This window comes from Harpegnathos saltator, unplaced genomic scaffold, assembly GCF_003227715.2.
Source record: "Harpegnathos saltator strain DR-91 unplaced genomic scaffold, Hsal_v8.6 scaffold119, whole genome shotgun sequence".
In the NCBI taxonomy this organism is placed as follows: domain Eukaryota; kingdom Metazoa; phylum Arthropoda; class Insecta; order Hymenoptera; family Formicidae; genus Harpegnathos; species Harpegnathos saltator.
Genome location: NW_020229894.1, coordinates 261,913 through 281,704, shown reverse-complemented (window position 1 = coordinate 281,704; position 19,792 = coordinate 261,913). Strand labels below are relative to the sequence as shown.

Sequence of the window (19,792 nt, the reverse complement as noted above, 5' to 3'; positions counted from 1 at the left end):
GGACTCCTGGGCGCGTAACAAAGGGCGGCGGAGCACGTTTTTCGTCATCCGCACGTCGTCGTACGAGTCGGGAAAGGAGGTATCGATCGGACGAGCTGGGCTCAATAATTCCGGGAAAGGTCTCCCGCTCGCGCTCCCTCCCCCTTCGCTCGGTCCTTTAACGCGAACGCAATTTGCTAGCTCCTGCGCGATGTGCGCGCTGCCTCGCCGCGCGTTCCCTCTCACCTGTCTTGCCCTTCGCGCTTCGACGGAGCTCGCGCTCCGTCACCTTGTCTCTCCCTCGTCTCGTTAATTCGCTTCAGATCAGCGGGATCGGGCCTAACTTTTCCCACTTCTATGAGCACTCAGCTTCGGCCGAGCCGAATGCTCGCTTTTCGTCTGCCGCGCGCGTCTCTGGGGGCGGAGAGAGAAAGAAACGTCGACTCCGCTCGCGCTCGCAGGGAAGACTACTCGACCCGGTGCGAAGCGACCCGGGTAAGCTATGCGGGCTGCCTGCCGTCGCAAATTTAGTCGTACGATTGAGCACACAGCCGGCAGATTCGCCAATGTATCTTACGGCTGTCATCGCGCGGCCTGCGCGAAAGCCATGTCCCGTTGCAAGCAGCGCTTTGCGCTCGGCTGACTTAGAATCGGTTAGACGAGGACCAGGTGAGGCGTGAGCGAGCTCCTCTCCTCCGCGTTTCGTCCGCCTCGCAGAGACGCGTCCCGATGCGATCTCAGTCTCAAGGTCGTCTCTGATGCAAGCGGTGACATTTCTGCGCAAATGTCTACGACGCGGAGAAACAAGGCTATCTCGATATTTCGCGATGTAGATTGGTCGAAAAGGTGGGCTCAATTTTCCGTCACCTGGGCCGACGATTCGGCGGCAAAGATCTTCCGGCGAGGATGAGATGACTTTTTCACCGAAGGCGCGCTAAGTATATATTCCACATTGTCCGGAGGAAAACAAGCTGCGTCGGAACTTCATCTGGGCGATCGTCCGTATAATATTATCTGCATAAAAGCGAACGCTACTCGTAACGAGTCTTCGAACGGGTCGAACTGCGAAGCGGAAGTCGGCGTTGCTGGCGATTAAGCGAATCCGATAGCGCGGCGACAATGAGGCGATGTTACGACTCGACCGGCTCTCGCGGGTTTTGACAACTTATCAATCGTCCGCTCTAATATCTCGGAGAGTCACAAGCGAGGGGGCGGGAAGATGGGGGGAGGCAAGGCAAAATCCTGCCAGGTGTACATGCGCGATAACAAGCGACGCGATTAGTCGCGGTTCGCGGGAGAAAGCGCCGAGAGATGCGCTTCCTTCCTTCCTTCCTTCCTTCCTTCCTTCCTTCCGCGGGGCGGAAGGATAATTGTCTAAAAAATCCGAGCCATTTCTCGATTCCGCGTTGGAAGCTGCCGACCTCGCTCTTCCGTGCGTGCGCAGAGCGCGCTGGTGTTATTGGCCGTGATAGGGCCTGTGTAACGAACTGGCCGTCCGGTGGAGCATCGAGAGGGCGGAACGGAGGGCGGCGAGATGTCAGAAAGGACAAGTGGTCGTAATGCAGCGTAGGAACGAGTTTCATACCAGCCAGAAGTTTCCTCGAGATTGCCAGTTACGGGAATAGTACCTCCGGTTTATCCTAGCGACACTCATCCCGCCGCGGCCCTCCGGCCCTCGCTCACTCACTCTCGCCCTCCGAAAACCGATATCTCGTCTCCGGAGCAAAGTTCGAATAAGTTGGCGCGCAGGAAGCGTGGAGGAAAAAGTTGACGCCGCGGAATCGATATGGATGTCACTGCCGCTCCGCGGAACAGGTGTCACGTATTTCGCGATGAATGAAATCGATCGACACGCCGCTCGCTCGCGGCAGCCTGGACCGCGGTGTATCGCCCTTAATACTTTTCTACGCCCAGCCCCTCCCCCGCTGCCCCCCCTCCCCCCCCCCCCCACTCGAGCGGGACACCGCGAGCGTCTCCTGTGCGGGCCGCTCGTTGTAGCGCATCTGAATTTTCGCCACCGCGGCATGTCAATTAGTTGTTGTGAAATTAGTGAGGCGAAAGAGAGAGAGAGACAGGAGGGAGGAAAGGAGGGAGAGAAAGAAGGAGGAAGAGTCGGTTTCGGCATTATCGCGTCGCTTCGTGTCAAAAGTTTCATTTCCGTAAGAGTATCGTCGAAAAATTTCTTCCCCTCTCAATCTCCCTTTCTCTTTTCTCTCTCTCTCTCTTTCTCTCTCTCTCTCTCTCTCTCTCTCTCTCCCTTACATTTCGCTCCTAATGTCGCTTCCATGCTGCGGCGTTTACGGACGGTGGGGTCGAGCCCCGACGCCTGACGACGTTGAGGGACGCGTACACATTCCGACCTTCTCCCGCCTTTTATTTCAACGACAAAAACACGACGGGGCATTATCCGCGCGATATCGGGCGCGGGAATTTCGCACGATAATTCGCGTTTACGGCGAATCGTAAACGGGGATCCGATAGGTCGCACGCGGACTTTGCGGAACGAGCTCGCGCGCCTTACGAGTCGGCCGATCCGCGAATCGCCGTGGCGTAAAACGCAATTGGAGCAAACGCTCAGCTGTAATCTCCTTTTAACGCTCCCCTTAACGTTCGCGCGCGAGTCGCAGTCATCTATTCTTCTCTCGACTTCAAGTTTGAGGATGTCGGACGTCGGAATGATACGCGCAACCGTTTAATATGAATACAATGCGATCGCGTGATTTTCATCGAACCGCGACCAACTGATAAGCGTCAATTTGCTGAGAGCCATGAAGAACGAAGGGGGGCTGGGAGCGCGCGGAAGGCGAGGGAGGGGGCGGGGCCGGAGGTGTTTAGCATTTCGCCCGATCGACCGGGTATTTTTGTTCGCGACCGCCGGTGCCGCGATCGATTGCTCGCGATTCTTGACGCGAAGCATCTCGGCGCGTTTGTAGGCTCGGCCCGTCGCAGCCTATTTTTCGACGTGACACGCGATGATAGATGCCCTCGCGATCCATCGATCATCGATCCTTCCTTTCCGGCGCGCTTCGGGCCCTTTCTTCGAGATTAAAAACGCAACATCCCCGGGGCTGACTAATATGACGCGTGACATTTGTACGCGTCGACAATAACATGAAAGCATATCGAATATATTTGAGCGATGTGTTTGTCGTCGCCGACGCGGGACTTTGATGACACCAACGAGGACGAGGAACTGTGATAATTAATCGCGGAGCGTACAGCGATTAATTAACGATAGCGCCGCGTCCTCGATAGGAGGGAAAAGATAACGGTAAAACTGCATTATAAGTTAGTTCGAAGTTGTCTGTGTAGTCAGTGGAATTTTGAGGCAATTAATTAATATTTTTAGAATATTAATATATTAAAACACTAATATTATCTTAATATTAATTAAAATATTCGCATTACTCATGAGATGAGGAGTCGGCCTGGAAGTTGCTTGTTGTAGAAGGGATGATACATTTTTTTCCTCCGATAACTGAAATACAAATATGCAGCGTCGCGTCGTTGCGGAATTGCCTCGCGGTGGCGAGGCACGTCCGCGCGCGCAGGGCAGGGGAGGGCAGGAAAGTTAGCAACATATAAAATACACGCGCGCTCGTGCAGCTTGAGAAACGCTCTGTCGCTTAAAACTATTTTGTAACACAGATATACGTAGTTTCCTAAAGCCTCGAAGAAGAAACAAAACTGCAGAGGCATATTTCCGCTCGTTGCGGAATACAGCGACTTTATTTATTTTTTTTTTTTATTTACGTTAATGTGTAACACGCGATTCTTTGCTGATTGGATCCGCGATCGATCTGTCGTTTTCGGCCTGATCGTGCCTAAACTATATTCATCTGTCACGGCGAGTTGACGTGCGTGTTCGCGCGCGTGCGGCACTCTGCACTAATGCAATCTCATTTGCGGCCGCGCTTCGATTTCGATCATTCCGCGAACATGAAAATTGCTTTTATCACACAAAATGGCACATCACGCAGCTGCGGGGAACTTTAGCCCGACTAATAACACGTCACTTGAGTTTATTCATTCACGACGGAGAATGCTGACGCGAAACTTCGAGACGCTCGAGCATTTGCTCGGCTCCTGTTAAATCAGGCTTCCCTCCGCTTTAAACGCGATATTTGCCCGATTTTCACGAAGCCCGAGCAAAAATACCAATGTGCTGAAAGGAACATTTTGCAATTCCGTTCCCATCCTTTCGCTAAATACGTAAACAAAGCGTTCTGCGAGGCTGCAAACGTGCCCCTCCCCCTCCCCCCTCCGCGGTCCGTTTCGCGTACGTTGAAAGTCTCTCTGGAGAAAATAAGTGCAGCACGTACGATACGTACTCACCGGGCAGGAAGCTGCAAAAACAAGCTTTGCAGCGCTTAAGAAAGGGCTATGATTGGTCGCTGTAGGGCGCTTCGAGGCATTTGCAGCACCAAATCGACTCTATAGTCACTTTTACCTCTCGCTAAGATTCAAATTATCGCGTCCGACATCTAATGAGATTTAAGCTCGCGTCAGCTTCTGATTGTCTCACTGACTTGTTCATCAGAGCCTTCGATGTCTTTCTTTTTTTTTTTCTGCGTCTCTAAGTAGTGGAAAACGCACAATTTGCCTCTTGTACACGGAAAAAAATAGTCGCTTGAACGAACCAATTTTCTGGTGAAATACAGACGATTCCAAAATTCCGATTGAAAATATCGGGATTTTTGATCATCTAGACCGAATTCTGATAATTTCAGCCGGAATTTCTGTATTGTTCATATTTCGCCGAAAAATTGTTTCATTCGACCAAACAATTTTCTCTGTTCGTCCTGAAGAGGACCTCAAGGCAAGGTTGTACATAGGTTAAATAGAATCAAAAGAGATCGATCTGGACTTCATGGTATTAAATTAGCAGCATCAAGTGAAGCACCAAAGTCGAAAGTAGGATCAAAATTCCGCCTCGGTCGCCTAGACGATCCGTTTCGATGAGACATTTCAAATGAAACGTGGACTTGCAGGTTATTCATCGGCGATCGCTCGAAATCCGGACTCGTCGTAATCGTAGCGATTATGCAGACCTTGAATTGAAACCCAGCGGGTTGTACGATCGGCGGCGGCGTCGATCGCAGCGTGAAATTATTCACGTACGTACAACGCAGACAAAAATCGCTCCTCGAGGACGGAAGGAGCGAGCCTCGTTCGAGGACTCGCTCGCACCGGATGTAACTCTTTCACAAAGAGTCGGTCGCTTTTTGCGCCGCGCGCGCATTTCGCCAATCTCGCTCGTCACCGAGCAACGTTTCAAAGCTCTCCTCGACACGTGGGATTATAAATGCGACGCGGCCGTTCGCGCGACGCGTCGCCATGAACATTCCGGCGATCGACTTTACGAAGCCAATTTCAACGGTGACGCTCTCGAGCGCCCGCGGCTTCAGGGAAATTCACCAAGCCTTTCTGTTCCTCCTTTCCTCCATGGCCTCTCACCCCTTGTCACATTCTCTCTCTCTCTCTCTCTCTCTCTCTCTCTCTCTCTGTCTTCGTGGCTGTTTTTCTTCTTCTCAAATCGCCATCTCTTAGCGCTTAGGTCGAATCCTTTATTCGGCCGCTCCTCCGCCGTATTATTGCGGGAATCCGCGCTGAAACGCAGGCGTAAAAAGGGCCGTCCGGGGTAAGGTGACAAATGGTCATACGCGCAAACACTGGATCCCCGAGATTGCGCGGGAAACGTATCGAATGTTTGCCGCCCTAACTCACTCGCTCTCTCCCTCTGCACCCTCCGTGAAATCGCTCGCTTTTCCGTGGCTCTTGCGCGTTTCCGATAACCAGCGACGCGCTCGGGCGAGTCGGGCGATCTTCTGCGCGCCAGGGAATAATTTCTCGTTGGCTAAATAAATCTGTAAAGCAAATGATGTCTCGTGCAAAGAGAGGCGGTGATATTATTCGCTTAATCGCATCCGGGCTGCCGTCGCGCTCGCACTCGTACGTTCCGCCGAGAGGGAAGGAGTGCGTTCGCATCGAATAATTGCAGCGTCGCGTGATCGGCCGCGCGCGTCTTCCTCTTGTCGCCAGCACAAACATTCTCTCTCTCTCTCTCTCTTGCGCGCGCGCACGCGAGCCGCAGTCAATTTCCCCGAGTACACAATATCGGCGCCGAAGCTGCCAATCCGGACGCGAAATCGGATAGCGCGTCTCCCGCATCGCGGAGACTTCCACACACCCGGCCGTCACCCGGTCCGATAACCGCCCCGTGTTTCGTCCTCCTCGAAGGCCGCTTATACCCCACGATACGCCACGTTTCTGTCTTCACGTCTCTGTGTGTTGCTGATCATAACGGAGTCTCATCCCGATGAGATCGCGCTCGCGCACGTCGTCGTCTTCTTCTTTTTCTTCTTCTTCTTCCTCCTCTTCTCTCGCGAGACGTTGATTTGTTCAGACCATGTTTGAGAAGAACCGCGCGTCTCATCATATCGCCAGGCGAATCTCCGCCGTCCTCGGACTGCCCCACTACCGCGTGTGCGAATATTAACCCGACGGGGCTTCCGCGAGCAGGCACAGATACGGCACAATTTGGCGGCGCCAACGTGTCTGCCGCGGGAAATCTGCCGCGTACGCCGCCTCGTGAGGTGGCATCCGGCTAATAAAAGTCCGGGTTGTGCCTAACCTAGGCCAACGCGCCGTCGTCGTCGTCGTCAGCGGCGGGAATTCCGACCTTGGCACTGCCAACGGAACCCCGAAAACGCTGCTCCGTCGCGCGCTCGCAGTGCCGTCGCCGGGCTTTGCAGCGCCTGGCGCTCCCCTCGTCACCCCCTCGCGATGCTAGCCTGGCCTCCGTCGTCATCCCCCTCGCGATGCTCGTTATCCGCGTGTCGTGTGCTCGCTGCGTTTTATTCTGGCTTGTACGGTTGTTTATTTGCCCGTTCCTCCATGTTATTGCTGCTTTATATCTCGTTTCATTTCCCCACGTGTATACCGGGTGTCTGGGACATTCAAGCAATCGTCGACTGCGACTAGACCGGGCTGAGGTGAACGGAAAATTACAAAACGCTCCGGCGTTTCGCGAAGAGAGAATAATCAGCGCACCTGGTACGCTGGAAGGAGCTCTGTAGACACGGTCTCATCGAAAATGGCCGACTTCCTTGGTGGAAATTCAGCCCTGTTAATGTCTGGTCACATGAGGCGCGAAAGAACCTCCACAAAAAGTGCCCGTTTTTCAGTCCCCGATTTTTTAATTAAATTTTATGCGAAATGATAGCTCATGATAAGATATTAATCACAAAAAAGTTTTACATTGAGCATACAATTGGTTTCAGAGATATAGAGGGTCAAAGTAGTCACTACCTACTACTAAGGAAGCTTGACACTAATAACGTTTCATCGCACGAATTTTTGCGAAATTCAATATCTATGGGTTCTTTGAGTTGCTTATTACAAATTCGATGTCATATTTAAAAAATTCAAGATGCCGGATGTAATTATAGCGGACACAAATAGTGAAACGATTATTTACCTTTATTAGAACTGTTATGTTATAGTTTTTTCGGCTAGCTGATTGCGAATTTTCTATCAGATTTACCTTCATTTACCTTCGGTGTAGGTAAGATGAAAAAGTTATCCAGCCAATGAAGGCAAGATAAAAATGTTATCCAGCCAGTGAAGGCAAGATAAAATCTGCAATAAAACTGTATCACGTTGTACGGAAACAAATAAAACGTCGTGAGCACCTTCAACTATTTCGGAGAATTTTCATTTTTCGTGAAGAGTTAAACATTTTAGTCTTGTTTGATAAAGAATATAGTGTTTTCCTCTAATTATAATACTCAATACTTTAAAACCGATAACTTCAGAACTGAATTTTTAGATAACTTTTATATTATTGGATATAATGATATGTAATTATAAAGAGTCACGGAAACTGCAATGAAAAAGCTTCAAAATATAACAAATAAAACTACATTACGTTATCCTTTATGCATCATGTAACGTATCAATTTGAATTTGATATTTTTTTTATGAAAAAACAATAAAAAAATACTTTTTCCACTCAAAAATTGTCGTTGGAAAGATTACTTTCGAAAACCTAATAGAAAATTCGCAATGAGCTAGCCAAAAACCACAACATAACAGTTCCAATAAAAGTAAATGATTGTTTCACTATGTGTGTCCGCCATGTTGCACCTGCCATCTTGAATTTTTTAAATCTTACATCAGATTCATAATCAACTCAAAGAACCTATAGATATCGAATTTTACAAAAATTCGTGCGATAAAGTGTCACACTTTCTTAGTAGGTAATGACCACTTTGACCCTCTACATCTTTAAAACCAATCGTATGCTCGACGTAAAATTTTTCTATAATTAATGTCCCATCATAAATTATGTTTTGGCATAAAATTCGATTTCAAAATCGAGGACCAAAAAACGGGCAAAAAATCGACCCTTTTTGCGGAGGTTCTTTGTCATCGCTTCATCAGCCAATAGTTTAGCGCTCACTTCCCCCAACGAAATAAATAAGTTAGCTGATGGTTGAAGGAAACAAATTGCAATTGTGAGGTGAAAAGTCACGGCCAACTGGCACAGCACCGATAACATAACGCTTTCATCTTTTGGAATTTATGTGAAACAAACGTGCTTCGATTTTACGTAGACGTGTGCACGTGTATGTTGAACATTCGTTACGAGCACTTAAAGGAATGCATTGGCACCAAGCCCCGAAGAATCACCGTCCGCCCCTGACGTTACACGGTCGTTTGCAAACAATAGAGGAGAATTCTCCGATCAGTTGGACCCGTCGCCCTACCTGCGCATGACGGGTTACTTCTCGGGTTTCCGTGGAGCTCGTGTATGTATGTGTAATGTATTCGCGACTTTCCTCTTCATTTGTCCGAGTCTCGACGTTCTTATTTCGCGCTCACCTCGCTCACCCCGTTGCGTCAGCGCTGCGATCCTGCGCGCCTCCACGCCAGCGAAACGTATACGTGTCCTTACGCGATCGTGTGCACACATAATAATAAACGTTTAGGAGCCCGGCCAGACAGTGCATCGCGTAACAGTGTCATATTTTGAACAGCGGCGAGCCGTGCAAGCGGCCAAAAACTCCCAAGCATTCGTTCTCATGGTGGATTCACCTCGGCCCCGAAGCCCGCGAAGACGTCCTGAACGTGCGCGGCGCGCGGCGGCTGCCGTGCAAATTAAGGAACAGCCAACGCGACGGTCGTTTCGAGAAAGAGAGAGAGAGAGAGAGAGAGAGAGAGAGAGAGAGAGAGAGAGAGAGAGAGAGAGAGAGAGAGAGCGAGCGCGGCCTTCGTGGTCCGTAAATTACGAACGTGCCCCGGCCCGGCTCGATATTGAAACGGGGAGGGAAAAGGGGGAGAAAAAATAAGAGACTGCACGCGTAACGTCGAATTATGGCGCGCCGAGTTGTCGGGGGATAAATTTCGCCCGTAATGTGCAACGCCTTCTCTCTCCCTTTCCCTGGCCCTTCCGGCTATCTGTTGTACCTTTCCCCCCTCCTTAGCTACTTATTTCTCTCTGTCGTAATTGCTCGTGCTTTTATCGCGAGCGAGTAAAAATCGGACTCGGATTGCTCGCGTCTTGGTTTTTACGAGCGCGCGATGCAATCCCGCGAACAATCAACGGCAAGGGGGGGGGGGCAGAGAGAGGGAGAGCATCCCCGTAACGGTTCGGCGTAAAAGATGGTCACGCCCATTCAGTCAATTTATATAGCGAGCTTACGTTCAATTTTATACATTCACGCGGAGTCGAGACTCGCGTGTTTGTAATATATTCGCGTCACGTTGCTCTCTCCCGCCGCTTCTGCCGCCGCCGCCGCCGCCACTACTGCTACCGCTGCCACGCCGGCGTGACTTTAATTACCACGTACGACACTTATTAACGAGCGAATTTCATTTCCTCATAGCTGGCTATGACACGCTCATAGTTAATGCCAAGTCGATTTACCGAGACAATCGTGCGCTCGCGTTACGGCAACCGCTCGACGCGAAGCGCGCGGAAAGGAGAGAGAGAGAGAGAGAGAGAGAGGAGGGGGGGGAGAAGAGGAACGAGGAGCCCGGTTGAAAATTCCACGAACAAATCGAATCAATCGCCGCCGCCACGACCGTGCCTCTGATCCGCTCACGCGCTCTCGTTATTACGTAATTGTTTCTTTGAATAATTTCAGACGTGCACTTCGGTCCTCGCGCGCGATCCGATAATTAGGGGACTGTGTATTACATTCGCTCGTGCGAGAGCGGCTCGAGTTAACTGAAAACGACTCGAATCGATCGGCTTCCCGGGCGGAATGCATCCAGCATGAACTTCTGTGTATAACGTTAATACGATAATACGAACGTACCGCGGCTAATAACGAGCGAGCGAACGAAAGAGAGAGGGAGAGGGAGGGAGAGAGAGAGAGAGAGAAAGAGTGAGAAGGGGAGTGGAGAGCGGGGAGAGCTCTTTACCAACGCGTGCTACGCCGACGATCTACATCCAATTTTCCGTCGCGAGGCCATTTACGCCACTTGTGTCGCCGGCTCACGATAGCGTTACACATTCGTTTTTACTGTTATCGCGCGGTAATTAAAGGGCATGTGAGCGTTTATTGCAGTATCTGTTGTCGATCCCGCGGCAGCGAAGGAGACGACCGCGAGACGGAGATTCTGCGTCGTTACCTGCGCGAGCCGAGTGCGAGGCCGGCTTTTCGACGATGATCAGCTGAGCTCTCCGGCTGAGATAATATCGTAGTCGTATCGTACGATACGGGCCGTGTATGAAACTCGCTAACTAATTTCGCTCGGACGCGTATATCGCTCGCGCGGCACGCGCCCGAGGAATAAAGCCCTCATTTCGAGCCGCGCATTCCGCCGATCCGTCGCATAATTTATCCGCCGAGTGCGGCGAATGAAGCAACGGCGATGATATTATGAGGACACGCGAGTGGAAGGATTCAGAAGCGCACTGGGCTTTCACTTCGCAGCGGGATGAAAGTGGATTCTATCGCTGGGGGTTTATGTGGACGGCTGAGAGCCGCGCTAGAACGGCGACAGCGACTCGCTTGTCCCTTCCTTCCTGATAATATTTTTCATGGAATTGCGGTGAAAATAAGAAATCAGCATCCCAGCTGATCAGAGCGAGCGAGGAGGCGGGAAAACATATCGACGAAAGACGGTTAGACGGATGGAAAGACGGCTGGGGGTCGAAACGATTCCTCAATAACCTTCTTGTTATAAAAATTACTCACGGATTTTTGGAACCGTGAGTTTTATTTCTTTCAGTGACGTTCAGTGGATATAAATGAACGAATATAAATGAAATGATTTTATATATGTTTAGTATCCATAAGTATTTTTTATTATTTTTATCTATTATTTTGCAGATATTTGTCATTTCGACTGCTCGAATAGAAATAGATTGGCGGTCGTCGTAGATTTGGCGTTGAAAAATCTCGGCACGAGTCGACATCATCAGCCTCCCGCGGAGGTGGAAATTGTCTACATGCTTTCTCGGTCTAAATTTACTCTCAGCGATTAAATATCGCGAATGTCGCCTGAATATCGCCTCGCCGCCTCGGTCGATCATCTCAACGCGATCATCTGTGCGCAACGCAGCGTGCGATTAAAAAACCAGACAACACGCCGCGTTACACGAAGCTAATTTGCCGTGGTGGCGCGGTAGGCGCCTCCAATTCCCCGTATATCATTGACAACGCTAAGATGGCATGCAATTACACGTTTCTCGATGGAATTCTCGCGAAACACGCGAAGGGTGTTGCGGCGGCTGAGAAACGCGGCCCTCGCGAGTGATCATTTCACACACCGCCGCGACGATATCATCGCGCGTTTTCGCGCACCCATTACGCTAGAGGAAAAACAGCGGCGGAGAGACACAGAGAGAGAGAGAGAGAGAGAGAGAGGGAGAGGGAGAGGGAGAAGGAAAGAGCGGATACTATTTGTCGAGCGAAGCAACGGCATTCCTAAATGGAACGCGAGAGCACTCCGGTTATTAGCGCACTTAAGTGCCAACAGAGAACTTCGGTCCCTCGTGTCGCCGAAACGTGGGAGGCCGGGTCGATACCCGGGTGCACATTCCCCTTGCGACGGCCTTCCCTCCCTAGCATCGCGATATGCATAATATTTACACTGGCCTCAAGTGCCACGCGCGTCAATTTCGCCAATTCCGGATATATGGCCGCGAATGCACGAGACGCTCTCCGTCTGCGGCCGCGGTCTCGAGCTGCGCGATGTCGAGCCCCGGGAGTGGTCCCGTGCCTGCCCTCGTGCCCTGCGCGAATTCCCGTGCGATGAATTTCGAGTCGATGTGTCTCCGATTCGCAAAGCGTACCGAGACTTTTGATCTACGCGAGCGGCCATTCGGCTCCGACAAACTACGCGGTTTCATTGCCGCAAGAGTGAAGGCGAATCGAGAGCATTGAGCCGACGTGCGTGAAGTTGGCCTCGCACTTTTCGAATTGTGCTGCATTGTGCCACGTTAAGGCTGCTACGTGTGCCGCGTCTTGAGGCTTTAAGAAAAATCCATTTTTCAGAATCATTTAAGATTCGATTATACGTATATCGATACTCTACTTTTGCGTTTAATTGTTGTTCAAGGACCGTCTCTGGAACGTCTCAATGAGCAGACGAAACGCCTACGATACACACATACGCGGAATAGCGATACGTCACGCATGGGAGTACCAAAACAACCGGCGAGAAGGATAAGGTCAATCCCCTACCCTTCCCCTCAGCGATTGTCAACAGTCGGCGGCGGTCACCGAACGCCGAGAGAACCGCAACAATCGACGTCCTCAAAACACGCCGGACCTTCAAGCCGATCGAACGTACCTTCGCGCGTGTTTCCGCGTGAGCCGCGTGTTTCCGCGGCCGCTTTGAGCCGGTTGGCCGGACACCCGCATACCGCGGACTACCTGTATCGGTGCGTTGTTCGTCATCCCCGTCGGGCGATTAAAATATTTCACCGGCCCTCCCGAAATAGCGGATTCAGGCCTCTCGGCGCGCTAACACGTGTAAACATATTCGTGTAAACATTTCGATCGAGTGTCGCGAGTGAGTGACTAACAGTGCTGTCAGTGCCGCCACGCAGCTGCCAGGACGTCGAGGAGCCAGGACACCCGGACGCGGGCAACGGTGCTGAATGTCCAGGTATGTCGAGTCAATGATTATGCTTTTCGACTTGAACGGACGTTTGACGAATTTACCGAGTACATGTTAGGTGTTTCGGTTAATTCCGAGGATTGATGGTGAATTCGAAATTTTCGCTTCTAAAGTCTTTTTTCTACCGCGGAATCCACTTATCGCTAGAAAGATCGGTTGAAGGTTGTGTAGCGAGCGATGGAAAATATTTTGATTGAATTAATTTAAATAATAAATACTAAACAGTCTATTCACATGGACAGGCCTCAGAATTAATTAACGGTCTTAAAATAAATTAACCGAGACGCTTGATAAGGGACACCGAGTCGACAAATGGTTAGAATTTCGTGATTATTTGTCGATTTGTACCTGTATGCAAGAAGAATGTGATATAAAATTGTGACTAATTATGCTCTCGAGCAACGATCGTCGATAATTTAAACTCTATGTCTGTTGGTTTTTAAAATTGTTTTAAATATCGCAAATACTGATTTATGTACCTAATAATGCCGCAAATCTTGCTTGTTGACATCTCTGCCTCTGTCTCGTCTCCCATTTTTGTTTGACCTCGTCATATATCGCACAAATCCGCTTACAAATTTAAATCTCTACCGGCACGCAGCATTATCGAGCACGCAACTGCTATCTTTATATTCTTGTTTAACCCCCTCCTTATCTCATCCTCCTAAATCCTAATTTTATGAAAATTTCCAACGTTAATAAAAAAAAATAATAATACGATGAAACCTCCCGTTTAATGGAGGAAAGTCCAACGACCTTGTCCTTCACGCGTATTATAAAGATCATCTTCGTAAGCAACAAAGGAGAAGTCCCAGACGTCGCTTGCTTGTTTACTAAAAAGTTGTTAACGGATAAAGTTTAGTAAACAGATACCATCGTTTTTCGACACTGTGCACATTTGAGAAGTAAATATGGGATGTGGTTTATAGACAAATATCCAGCATACTGCGAAGTTTGTTTTGTTTTAATTTCTTCGATCAAGTACGTTATCGATCGATTAGCGTATACGTTGTGTGCACAATGTATACACTGTATACCCTTAAAAATGGGTAGTGTGGAGGATATATGAAAAACCGATGTGTGTATGTAAAGCAGCAAATGTGTGAACAGCATATGCACAGGAGACCCCCGACCCCTCTCAGTCCAAACCAAACCAAACTAACCTAACCTAATCTATATCGCGTGAATGATAAAAGTTGGGTGAGGCTAGTTTTGTTTTCACGCACATACGTGTGCCATTTCTATGTGCTCGGCGGCTTTTTTTTTTTTTTTAACTTTTGCAAAATGTCGGGAAACGATGGTCTGTTTATGAAACTTTGTCCACTGTCAACTTTTCAATATACAGCAAGCGACAACTAAGACTTGTTGATTGTTATTTCGGAGAATGGTCTTTGTGGTGTACGTGAAGGACAAAGTGAAGCCTTGCGTGCGTTTCATTTGGAATATTTGGTTGCTAATATATACAGGTGATCCTAATATTCCGAAATTCTTCATTGCTGCTTCAAGCCTGACGAAATTTGTGATTCTTGTAGAACTCAAATTCCGAGATTCAAATTATTCCGCTGAAATTTGGAAAATTACGATATTAAGCTTACAAGAAAAATCACCCGAAGAAAATCAGCTCCAAATTGACTCGTGGATAAAGGGACATCTTGTATAACCGGGCTTACAGCACAGTACCGAAATTCCCTGTCCTTCTTCCCGGCTGAGTCTGGCGAGCTAGCGCGTAAATGCGAAACGAGTTCTTGAGTGCAAGTTAAGTCGCGGGCTTACGCGCTTATTTAGCCAATTATGTTACGACTCGCAACATCCGGCAAGCATTGTTCGCGATTCGAATTCTGTTTCGCGAAGGACGGTAACAATAAGCTCGCTTTGTTATCGACGCCGTTGAAGGCAGTATCGGACTGACTTTCTTCCGCTCCCTCGGCGTGTGAATTTATGTGACCGCGTAATTTACACGTGAACGCGGGAAATGAAATTTTACACCACATAAATCGATCCAAACCGGAATAAAAGTTCCAAGGCGAATCAGTTATCCAATATAACCTCATCGTGAATATGAAGTGAATGAAATTAAAATAATTAATCGTACATGTTTCACGCTAAGCACACAAAGCTGATCTTGTCGGAAAGCTTGAGGCTTTTAATTGAGGGTTTTTATCGTGTTGTAATCTTTTTTTTTTTTTTACTTACGGAAAGATTTTGATTTACACAGAATATTTTCTCAAAAATTACTGAAGCACGATTTTTAGTGACATGACAGTTTAGTTTTGGACAAGTTGACTAATAACTGCATCGATCCATGCGCTGCGATCGTATATGTTTATGAGATAACAAATGGATATTTATGTCTCAACCTAACATTTTATAATTTAGAATAAAAAAGACAGATGAGTGACTAGTGAGTAAATATATGATCACAGTACGTAATCTCGTCTGAGAAAGATAATGTAATATTATCAACGTTATACAACGTCATTTAAACTTTTTCGGCACTAAACCTCTGTGCCGTCGAAAATCCACTTAAGGCCATCCATTTGAGATCATTTGGAGTACTTTCGCCAAAATTCACGTTAATAGGGCGCGTGGGTGGTTTTCGTGGAGTTCACTCCACTGTCACTAATTGGGACATTCACCTTAATGAGGAAAATAAAAGTTTCATGTACTTTACGGAGACACCTTCTACCGCAAATATATATATATGTACGTGAATGATCTATTTTATCAGTGTATAACTCAGTTTTTACGCTTCGTTGGAATTCAGTTTCCCCCCATCTACTTGGAATCTTTCCTCATCTCTTCCCTCCCCTCCCCTCGTCTCTCTCTCTCTCTCTCTCTCTCTCTCTCTCTCTCTCTCTCTCTCTCTCTCTCTCTCTCTCTCTCTCTCTCTCTCTCTCCATTTCTCACCCCTAAAAAAACCACGGTAGGATCCGGTTAAGGGCTTCACCGCGCGATGAAAACTATCGAACGAGCAAGCGATTATCCCGAGCCGATTCATCTGAATGATACCGCGTCCGTAATGAGAAAAATTAAAGCGATTGAGAGAATAAAGGGGGAACGCGATTAAAGTGGGAGAAAAGTTAACGGGCGGCCCAGGCGAGGCGAGCATGGCGGGGAAGGGGGTGCGCACAGGAGAGACATTTGATTCCGCTCTTTCTCAATGAGTTTTCTTCGACGACGTCGTACCTTCTTCGTAACTCGAGATAAACTTTTGGCAGGTACGTGGGAAAAACGGTGGCGCGTTTCTCCATCCCCCTCATTCTCTCTCTCTCTCTCTCTCTCTCTCCCTCTCTCTCTCTCCCTCTCTCCCCCCCCCTCTCTCTCTCTCTCTCTCTCTCTCTCTTTCTCTTTCACCCTTACTCTTCTCTGCGCGCTGCATCGCCGTCCGCGGGCTCGAGTACGCTCGACTGTTATTTCAGACCGTCCTTTCGCTCTGCCTTTATCCTGGCTCCTGTTTGAGTTCGTACTCAGATAGCGTCCCTGCGATGTCGGTATCGTCTTCTCCCCGCGAGCGCCGCACGGCGCAGCGATGAACTTTATGGAAATGGTCAGCATTATTTTTCCGTACACGCGCGACACCGCTCGTCTAGCCAGCCAGCCAGCCGGCTGCCGCCACCGCCGCCGCCTCCTCCTCCTCCTCCTCCTCCTCCTCCTCCTCCTCCTCCTCCTCCTCCTCCTCCCCCCCTCCCCTCCCCTCTCCCTCCCCTCCCCCTCCTGCTCCCGCCTGCGCCGTCGCCAGCCGTAAACAATACGCTCACGAATGATACGTTGTCGCGTAACGTACAGCGTAACATTCCATTTTACGGTAAGCAGACCGCCATCCCGATACGCGCGTACATATATATAATGTTAACGCCCTTTCCCCTCCCCCGCCGGCCGTCCCGACTGCAGCCTCGCGATTTCGCAATTCCGCTCTGCACAGTGCGAAATTTCGCTTATCTAAATTTCTCCCGAGATTGTGACAGCTGTCGGAGAAGGGTGGATTTTTCTTGGAATGGCTGGAATAAAACAGGGTGAGCGTCCCGTTTAGTGGCCTCATCGTGGAAGTAATTTAACAAATTAACAGAGTGTACGGGTTAAATTAAAAGTACGTAAAAATCGTCTCGTCGGAAAGCCGGAAAGTTCGTAAGGATTTTTACGAGAAACTCGAAGCCGATAACCCCGCAGTCGAATATGATTATTTTCTTTTTTTTTTTCTCTCGTTCTTCATGACCTATTGCCCTCGAAAAAAAAAAGCAGTCGAGATACATTATTGGATAAAGTTGTGTCCAACTATAAGAGCATCGACTTTTAATTCCTCGCGGAAATCCCGGCAAAGTTATTGGAAAACCCAATATATCATGCGCGCATTTTATGCTGAAAGTTTAAAGATCCATATTTAAGACGTATATTCGTTCCTTGAATATTCATATTTACTTGGCATTTTTGGCTCGCCGTGGCTGTGTGAATTTTATTCGAAACTTACTACCGGCAATACATGAGTGAATTAGAGTAAGAATACGTGTATTTAGGATAAATACGGACTCGTGTTGGCGGATTTATTGAGAAAAACCCACCGGTGTTATTGTCTGAAAGTAGAGCACTATCGGTAATCGAGACATGCGCCTTAGTCATCGTTTCTTGAGGATTTTCAGCCGACAGACATGAGGCAAATTGAGCAGCGCGAACAACGGTCTCCGTTACTAATTAACGTACGACTGATCAGTCGCGATACATCGTGCGCTAAGAGGCAAGAAGCCGCTCCGGAATTCCTCGTTCTCTGTAATTGAAGTCGCGCCGGAGCGTAATTTCGCGCGTGCGCGCGGGGACGATGTTTAATAGCATCGCGACGAATAATAACTTCCTCGGCGCGAGATGTTCCCGTCACGGAAGAATAATCGATTCCGACGGGAATATAATGGCATCCCCGCCGCCGTTCGTCGTCGTTTTACGTTAGAACTCGCTGCTCCGACGATCTTTGCCGACCCGGCAGAGCACACTGCGGCGCGATATGATATCGTTGCCCGCTTAAAATTCCTTAACAAGCTACGATTCCGCCGTTGTACCGGCTTCCCCGCGCCATTGTCTCACGCGGATACTCATTGTTCCCGTCCGCGAGCGAGCGAGCGAGGTAGCTCCGCCGGCGTTGTCAGGGCGGCCGGCCTCTCGCCTTCCCTCTCGCCATCCTCCGCCGCCGTCGTCGCCCTCCTCCCTCCCGCGGATGTCGCATTAGCATGCGCAAAGTTAAGGGCTATCAACGTCGCGACGTCGAGTTCTTCGTGAACAGTCAGGCTGTCTGCCTGTCACTTCCAATGATTCGCAGTTTACGATGTTTACGAAACGCGAAAGGGCCATCGCCGTCGCTCGCGCTCAACTCCCGAGGATTCGAGTCGTCGTTCCTCATCGTCGTTAACGTGCACACGCCAGCGTCCTCCTCCTCCTCCTCCTCCTCCTCATCGTCATCCCTTCTTGCTCCCTTCCGCTACTACCGCCGCTGCTGCTTTTCCCTCCCCCTCGCGCGCGATCGTGGGCTTCCATCAGAACTTGGCGGTCAAGTACGAAGAGAAGCCTCTCGGCCGAGACGCCTTAATATTCCGTAATCTGACGCGTGGCTGCCGGGGGAAGTAAGTGCGCGGGGATTTACCGAGTGTAGCGGCGCAATCTATTCGTAAAATTAACTGCGCGCGCGCGCGCGCGCTTCCTCGCGCGTTCTGCTTAAGGCCGGAATTTACGAGCCCGAAATAATCGATCGTCCCGCGCGCCGCGCCGCCAGGTGCGGCCGGTATTAATCTTCGAAATGCAAATGAAATTTAGTGCCGCGGCCCGAAACGCGCCTCCATAACGCGCTCGCTCGCTCGCTCGCTCGCTCGCTCGCTTGACATTCGCGCGGCTCGTTCTCAGGACGAGTCTTCAAGTACGGTGCACCATGGCCGAAACCCTTGCAGGCGAAATGATGTTTGCATTACTCACGCTACGCAGCACGGCGCGACATCGCACGCGGGACACCTCCGGCGCTCTCGTTCCTCGCGCGGCTGCCTCTCTCTCTCTCTCTCTCTCTCTCGCTCGCTCGTTGCCAGCAGAGTACGCCGAGCTGACGCACGGGCTTTCCCAAAGTTTCGGGCCGCACCTGGAAAACGCAATTACCCACGTGTCAAGACCTCCAAGGCCAGCGTGTTGCGGATAGGCCGCTGTTTACTCAACGCGCCGCCGCCGCCGCCGCCGCCGACAGGTTAAACGCGCGCGTGTCAGCATGCAGATTCTTCGGTGGCCTCGGATGACCTTCAGCCTTCCCGCGCGTAGCCCCGGAAGAAGGACACTCCCGCGAGTCACGCGGCAGACGACTCGCGGACTGCGCGGTTGCAGTCTGCGAGCCGTCGCGCGTGGAGCGTCTTCGGCGGCATTGCTGAATTAATCAGCCGGCCGTCACGTGCACGCGGCGCTCGTGACGTCAGCAGACCGGCGACCTGTGATCCGGAGGAGAACAGACGTTCTCCTCGGTAATCGTATCGTCCGGTAACGAGAATCCAGTTTGAACGAATAGAAAAGAGGCCGGGCGGAGGAGAAGGAAGAGAGTAGTCCATTCGGTCGTACTGTACGGCGCGTTCTCGCGGTGTTTGCACGCCAAATGTTTGTACCGCCACCTGCTCCTATGATCCCGGAACACCCTGCATTATTGCGGCGGCCGAGCGTGCGC

General features: G+C 49.9%; 1 protein-coding gene across 2 annotated transcripts in view; it reads right to left on the bottom strand.

The window, feature by feature from the left end:
• Nucleotides 1–19,234, bottom strand: part of LOC105181492 (growth factor receptor-bound protein 14) — a 348,327-nt gene extending 329,093 nt beyond the window's left edge. Inside the window, exon 1 of one of the 2 annotated variants that reach the window (XM_025304178.1) lies at nt 19,069–19,234. Coding sequence is in view for 1 of the 2 variants with exons in the window: in XM_025304174.1 (XP_025159959.1) it covers nt 13,599–13,654 (56 nt within the window). In the remaining variant the exon portion in view is untranslated. Of the gene's footprint in view, nt 1–13,598; nt 13,670–19,068 lie in introns of those variants that run through there. The other variant, XM_025304174.1, reaches the window with a different exon arrangement.
• Nucleotides 19,235–19,792: the final 558 nt, after the last annotated feature.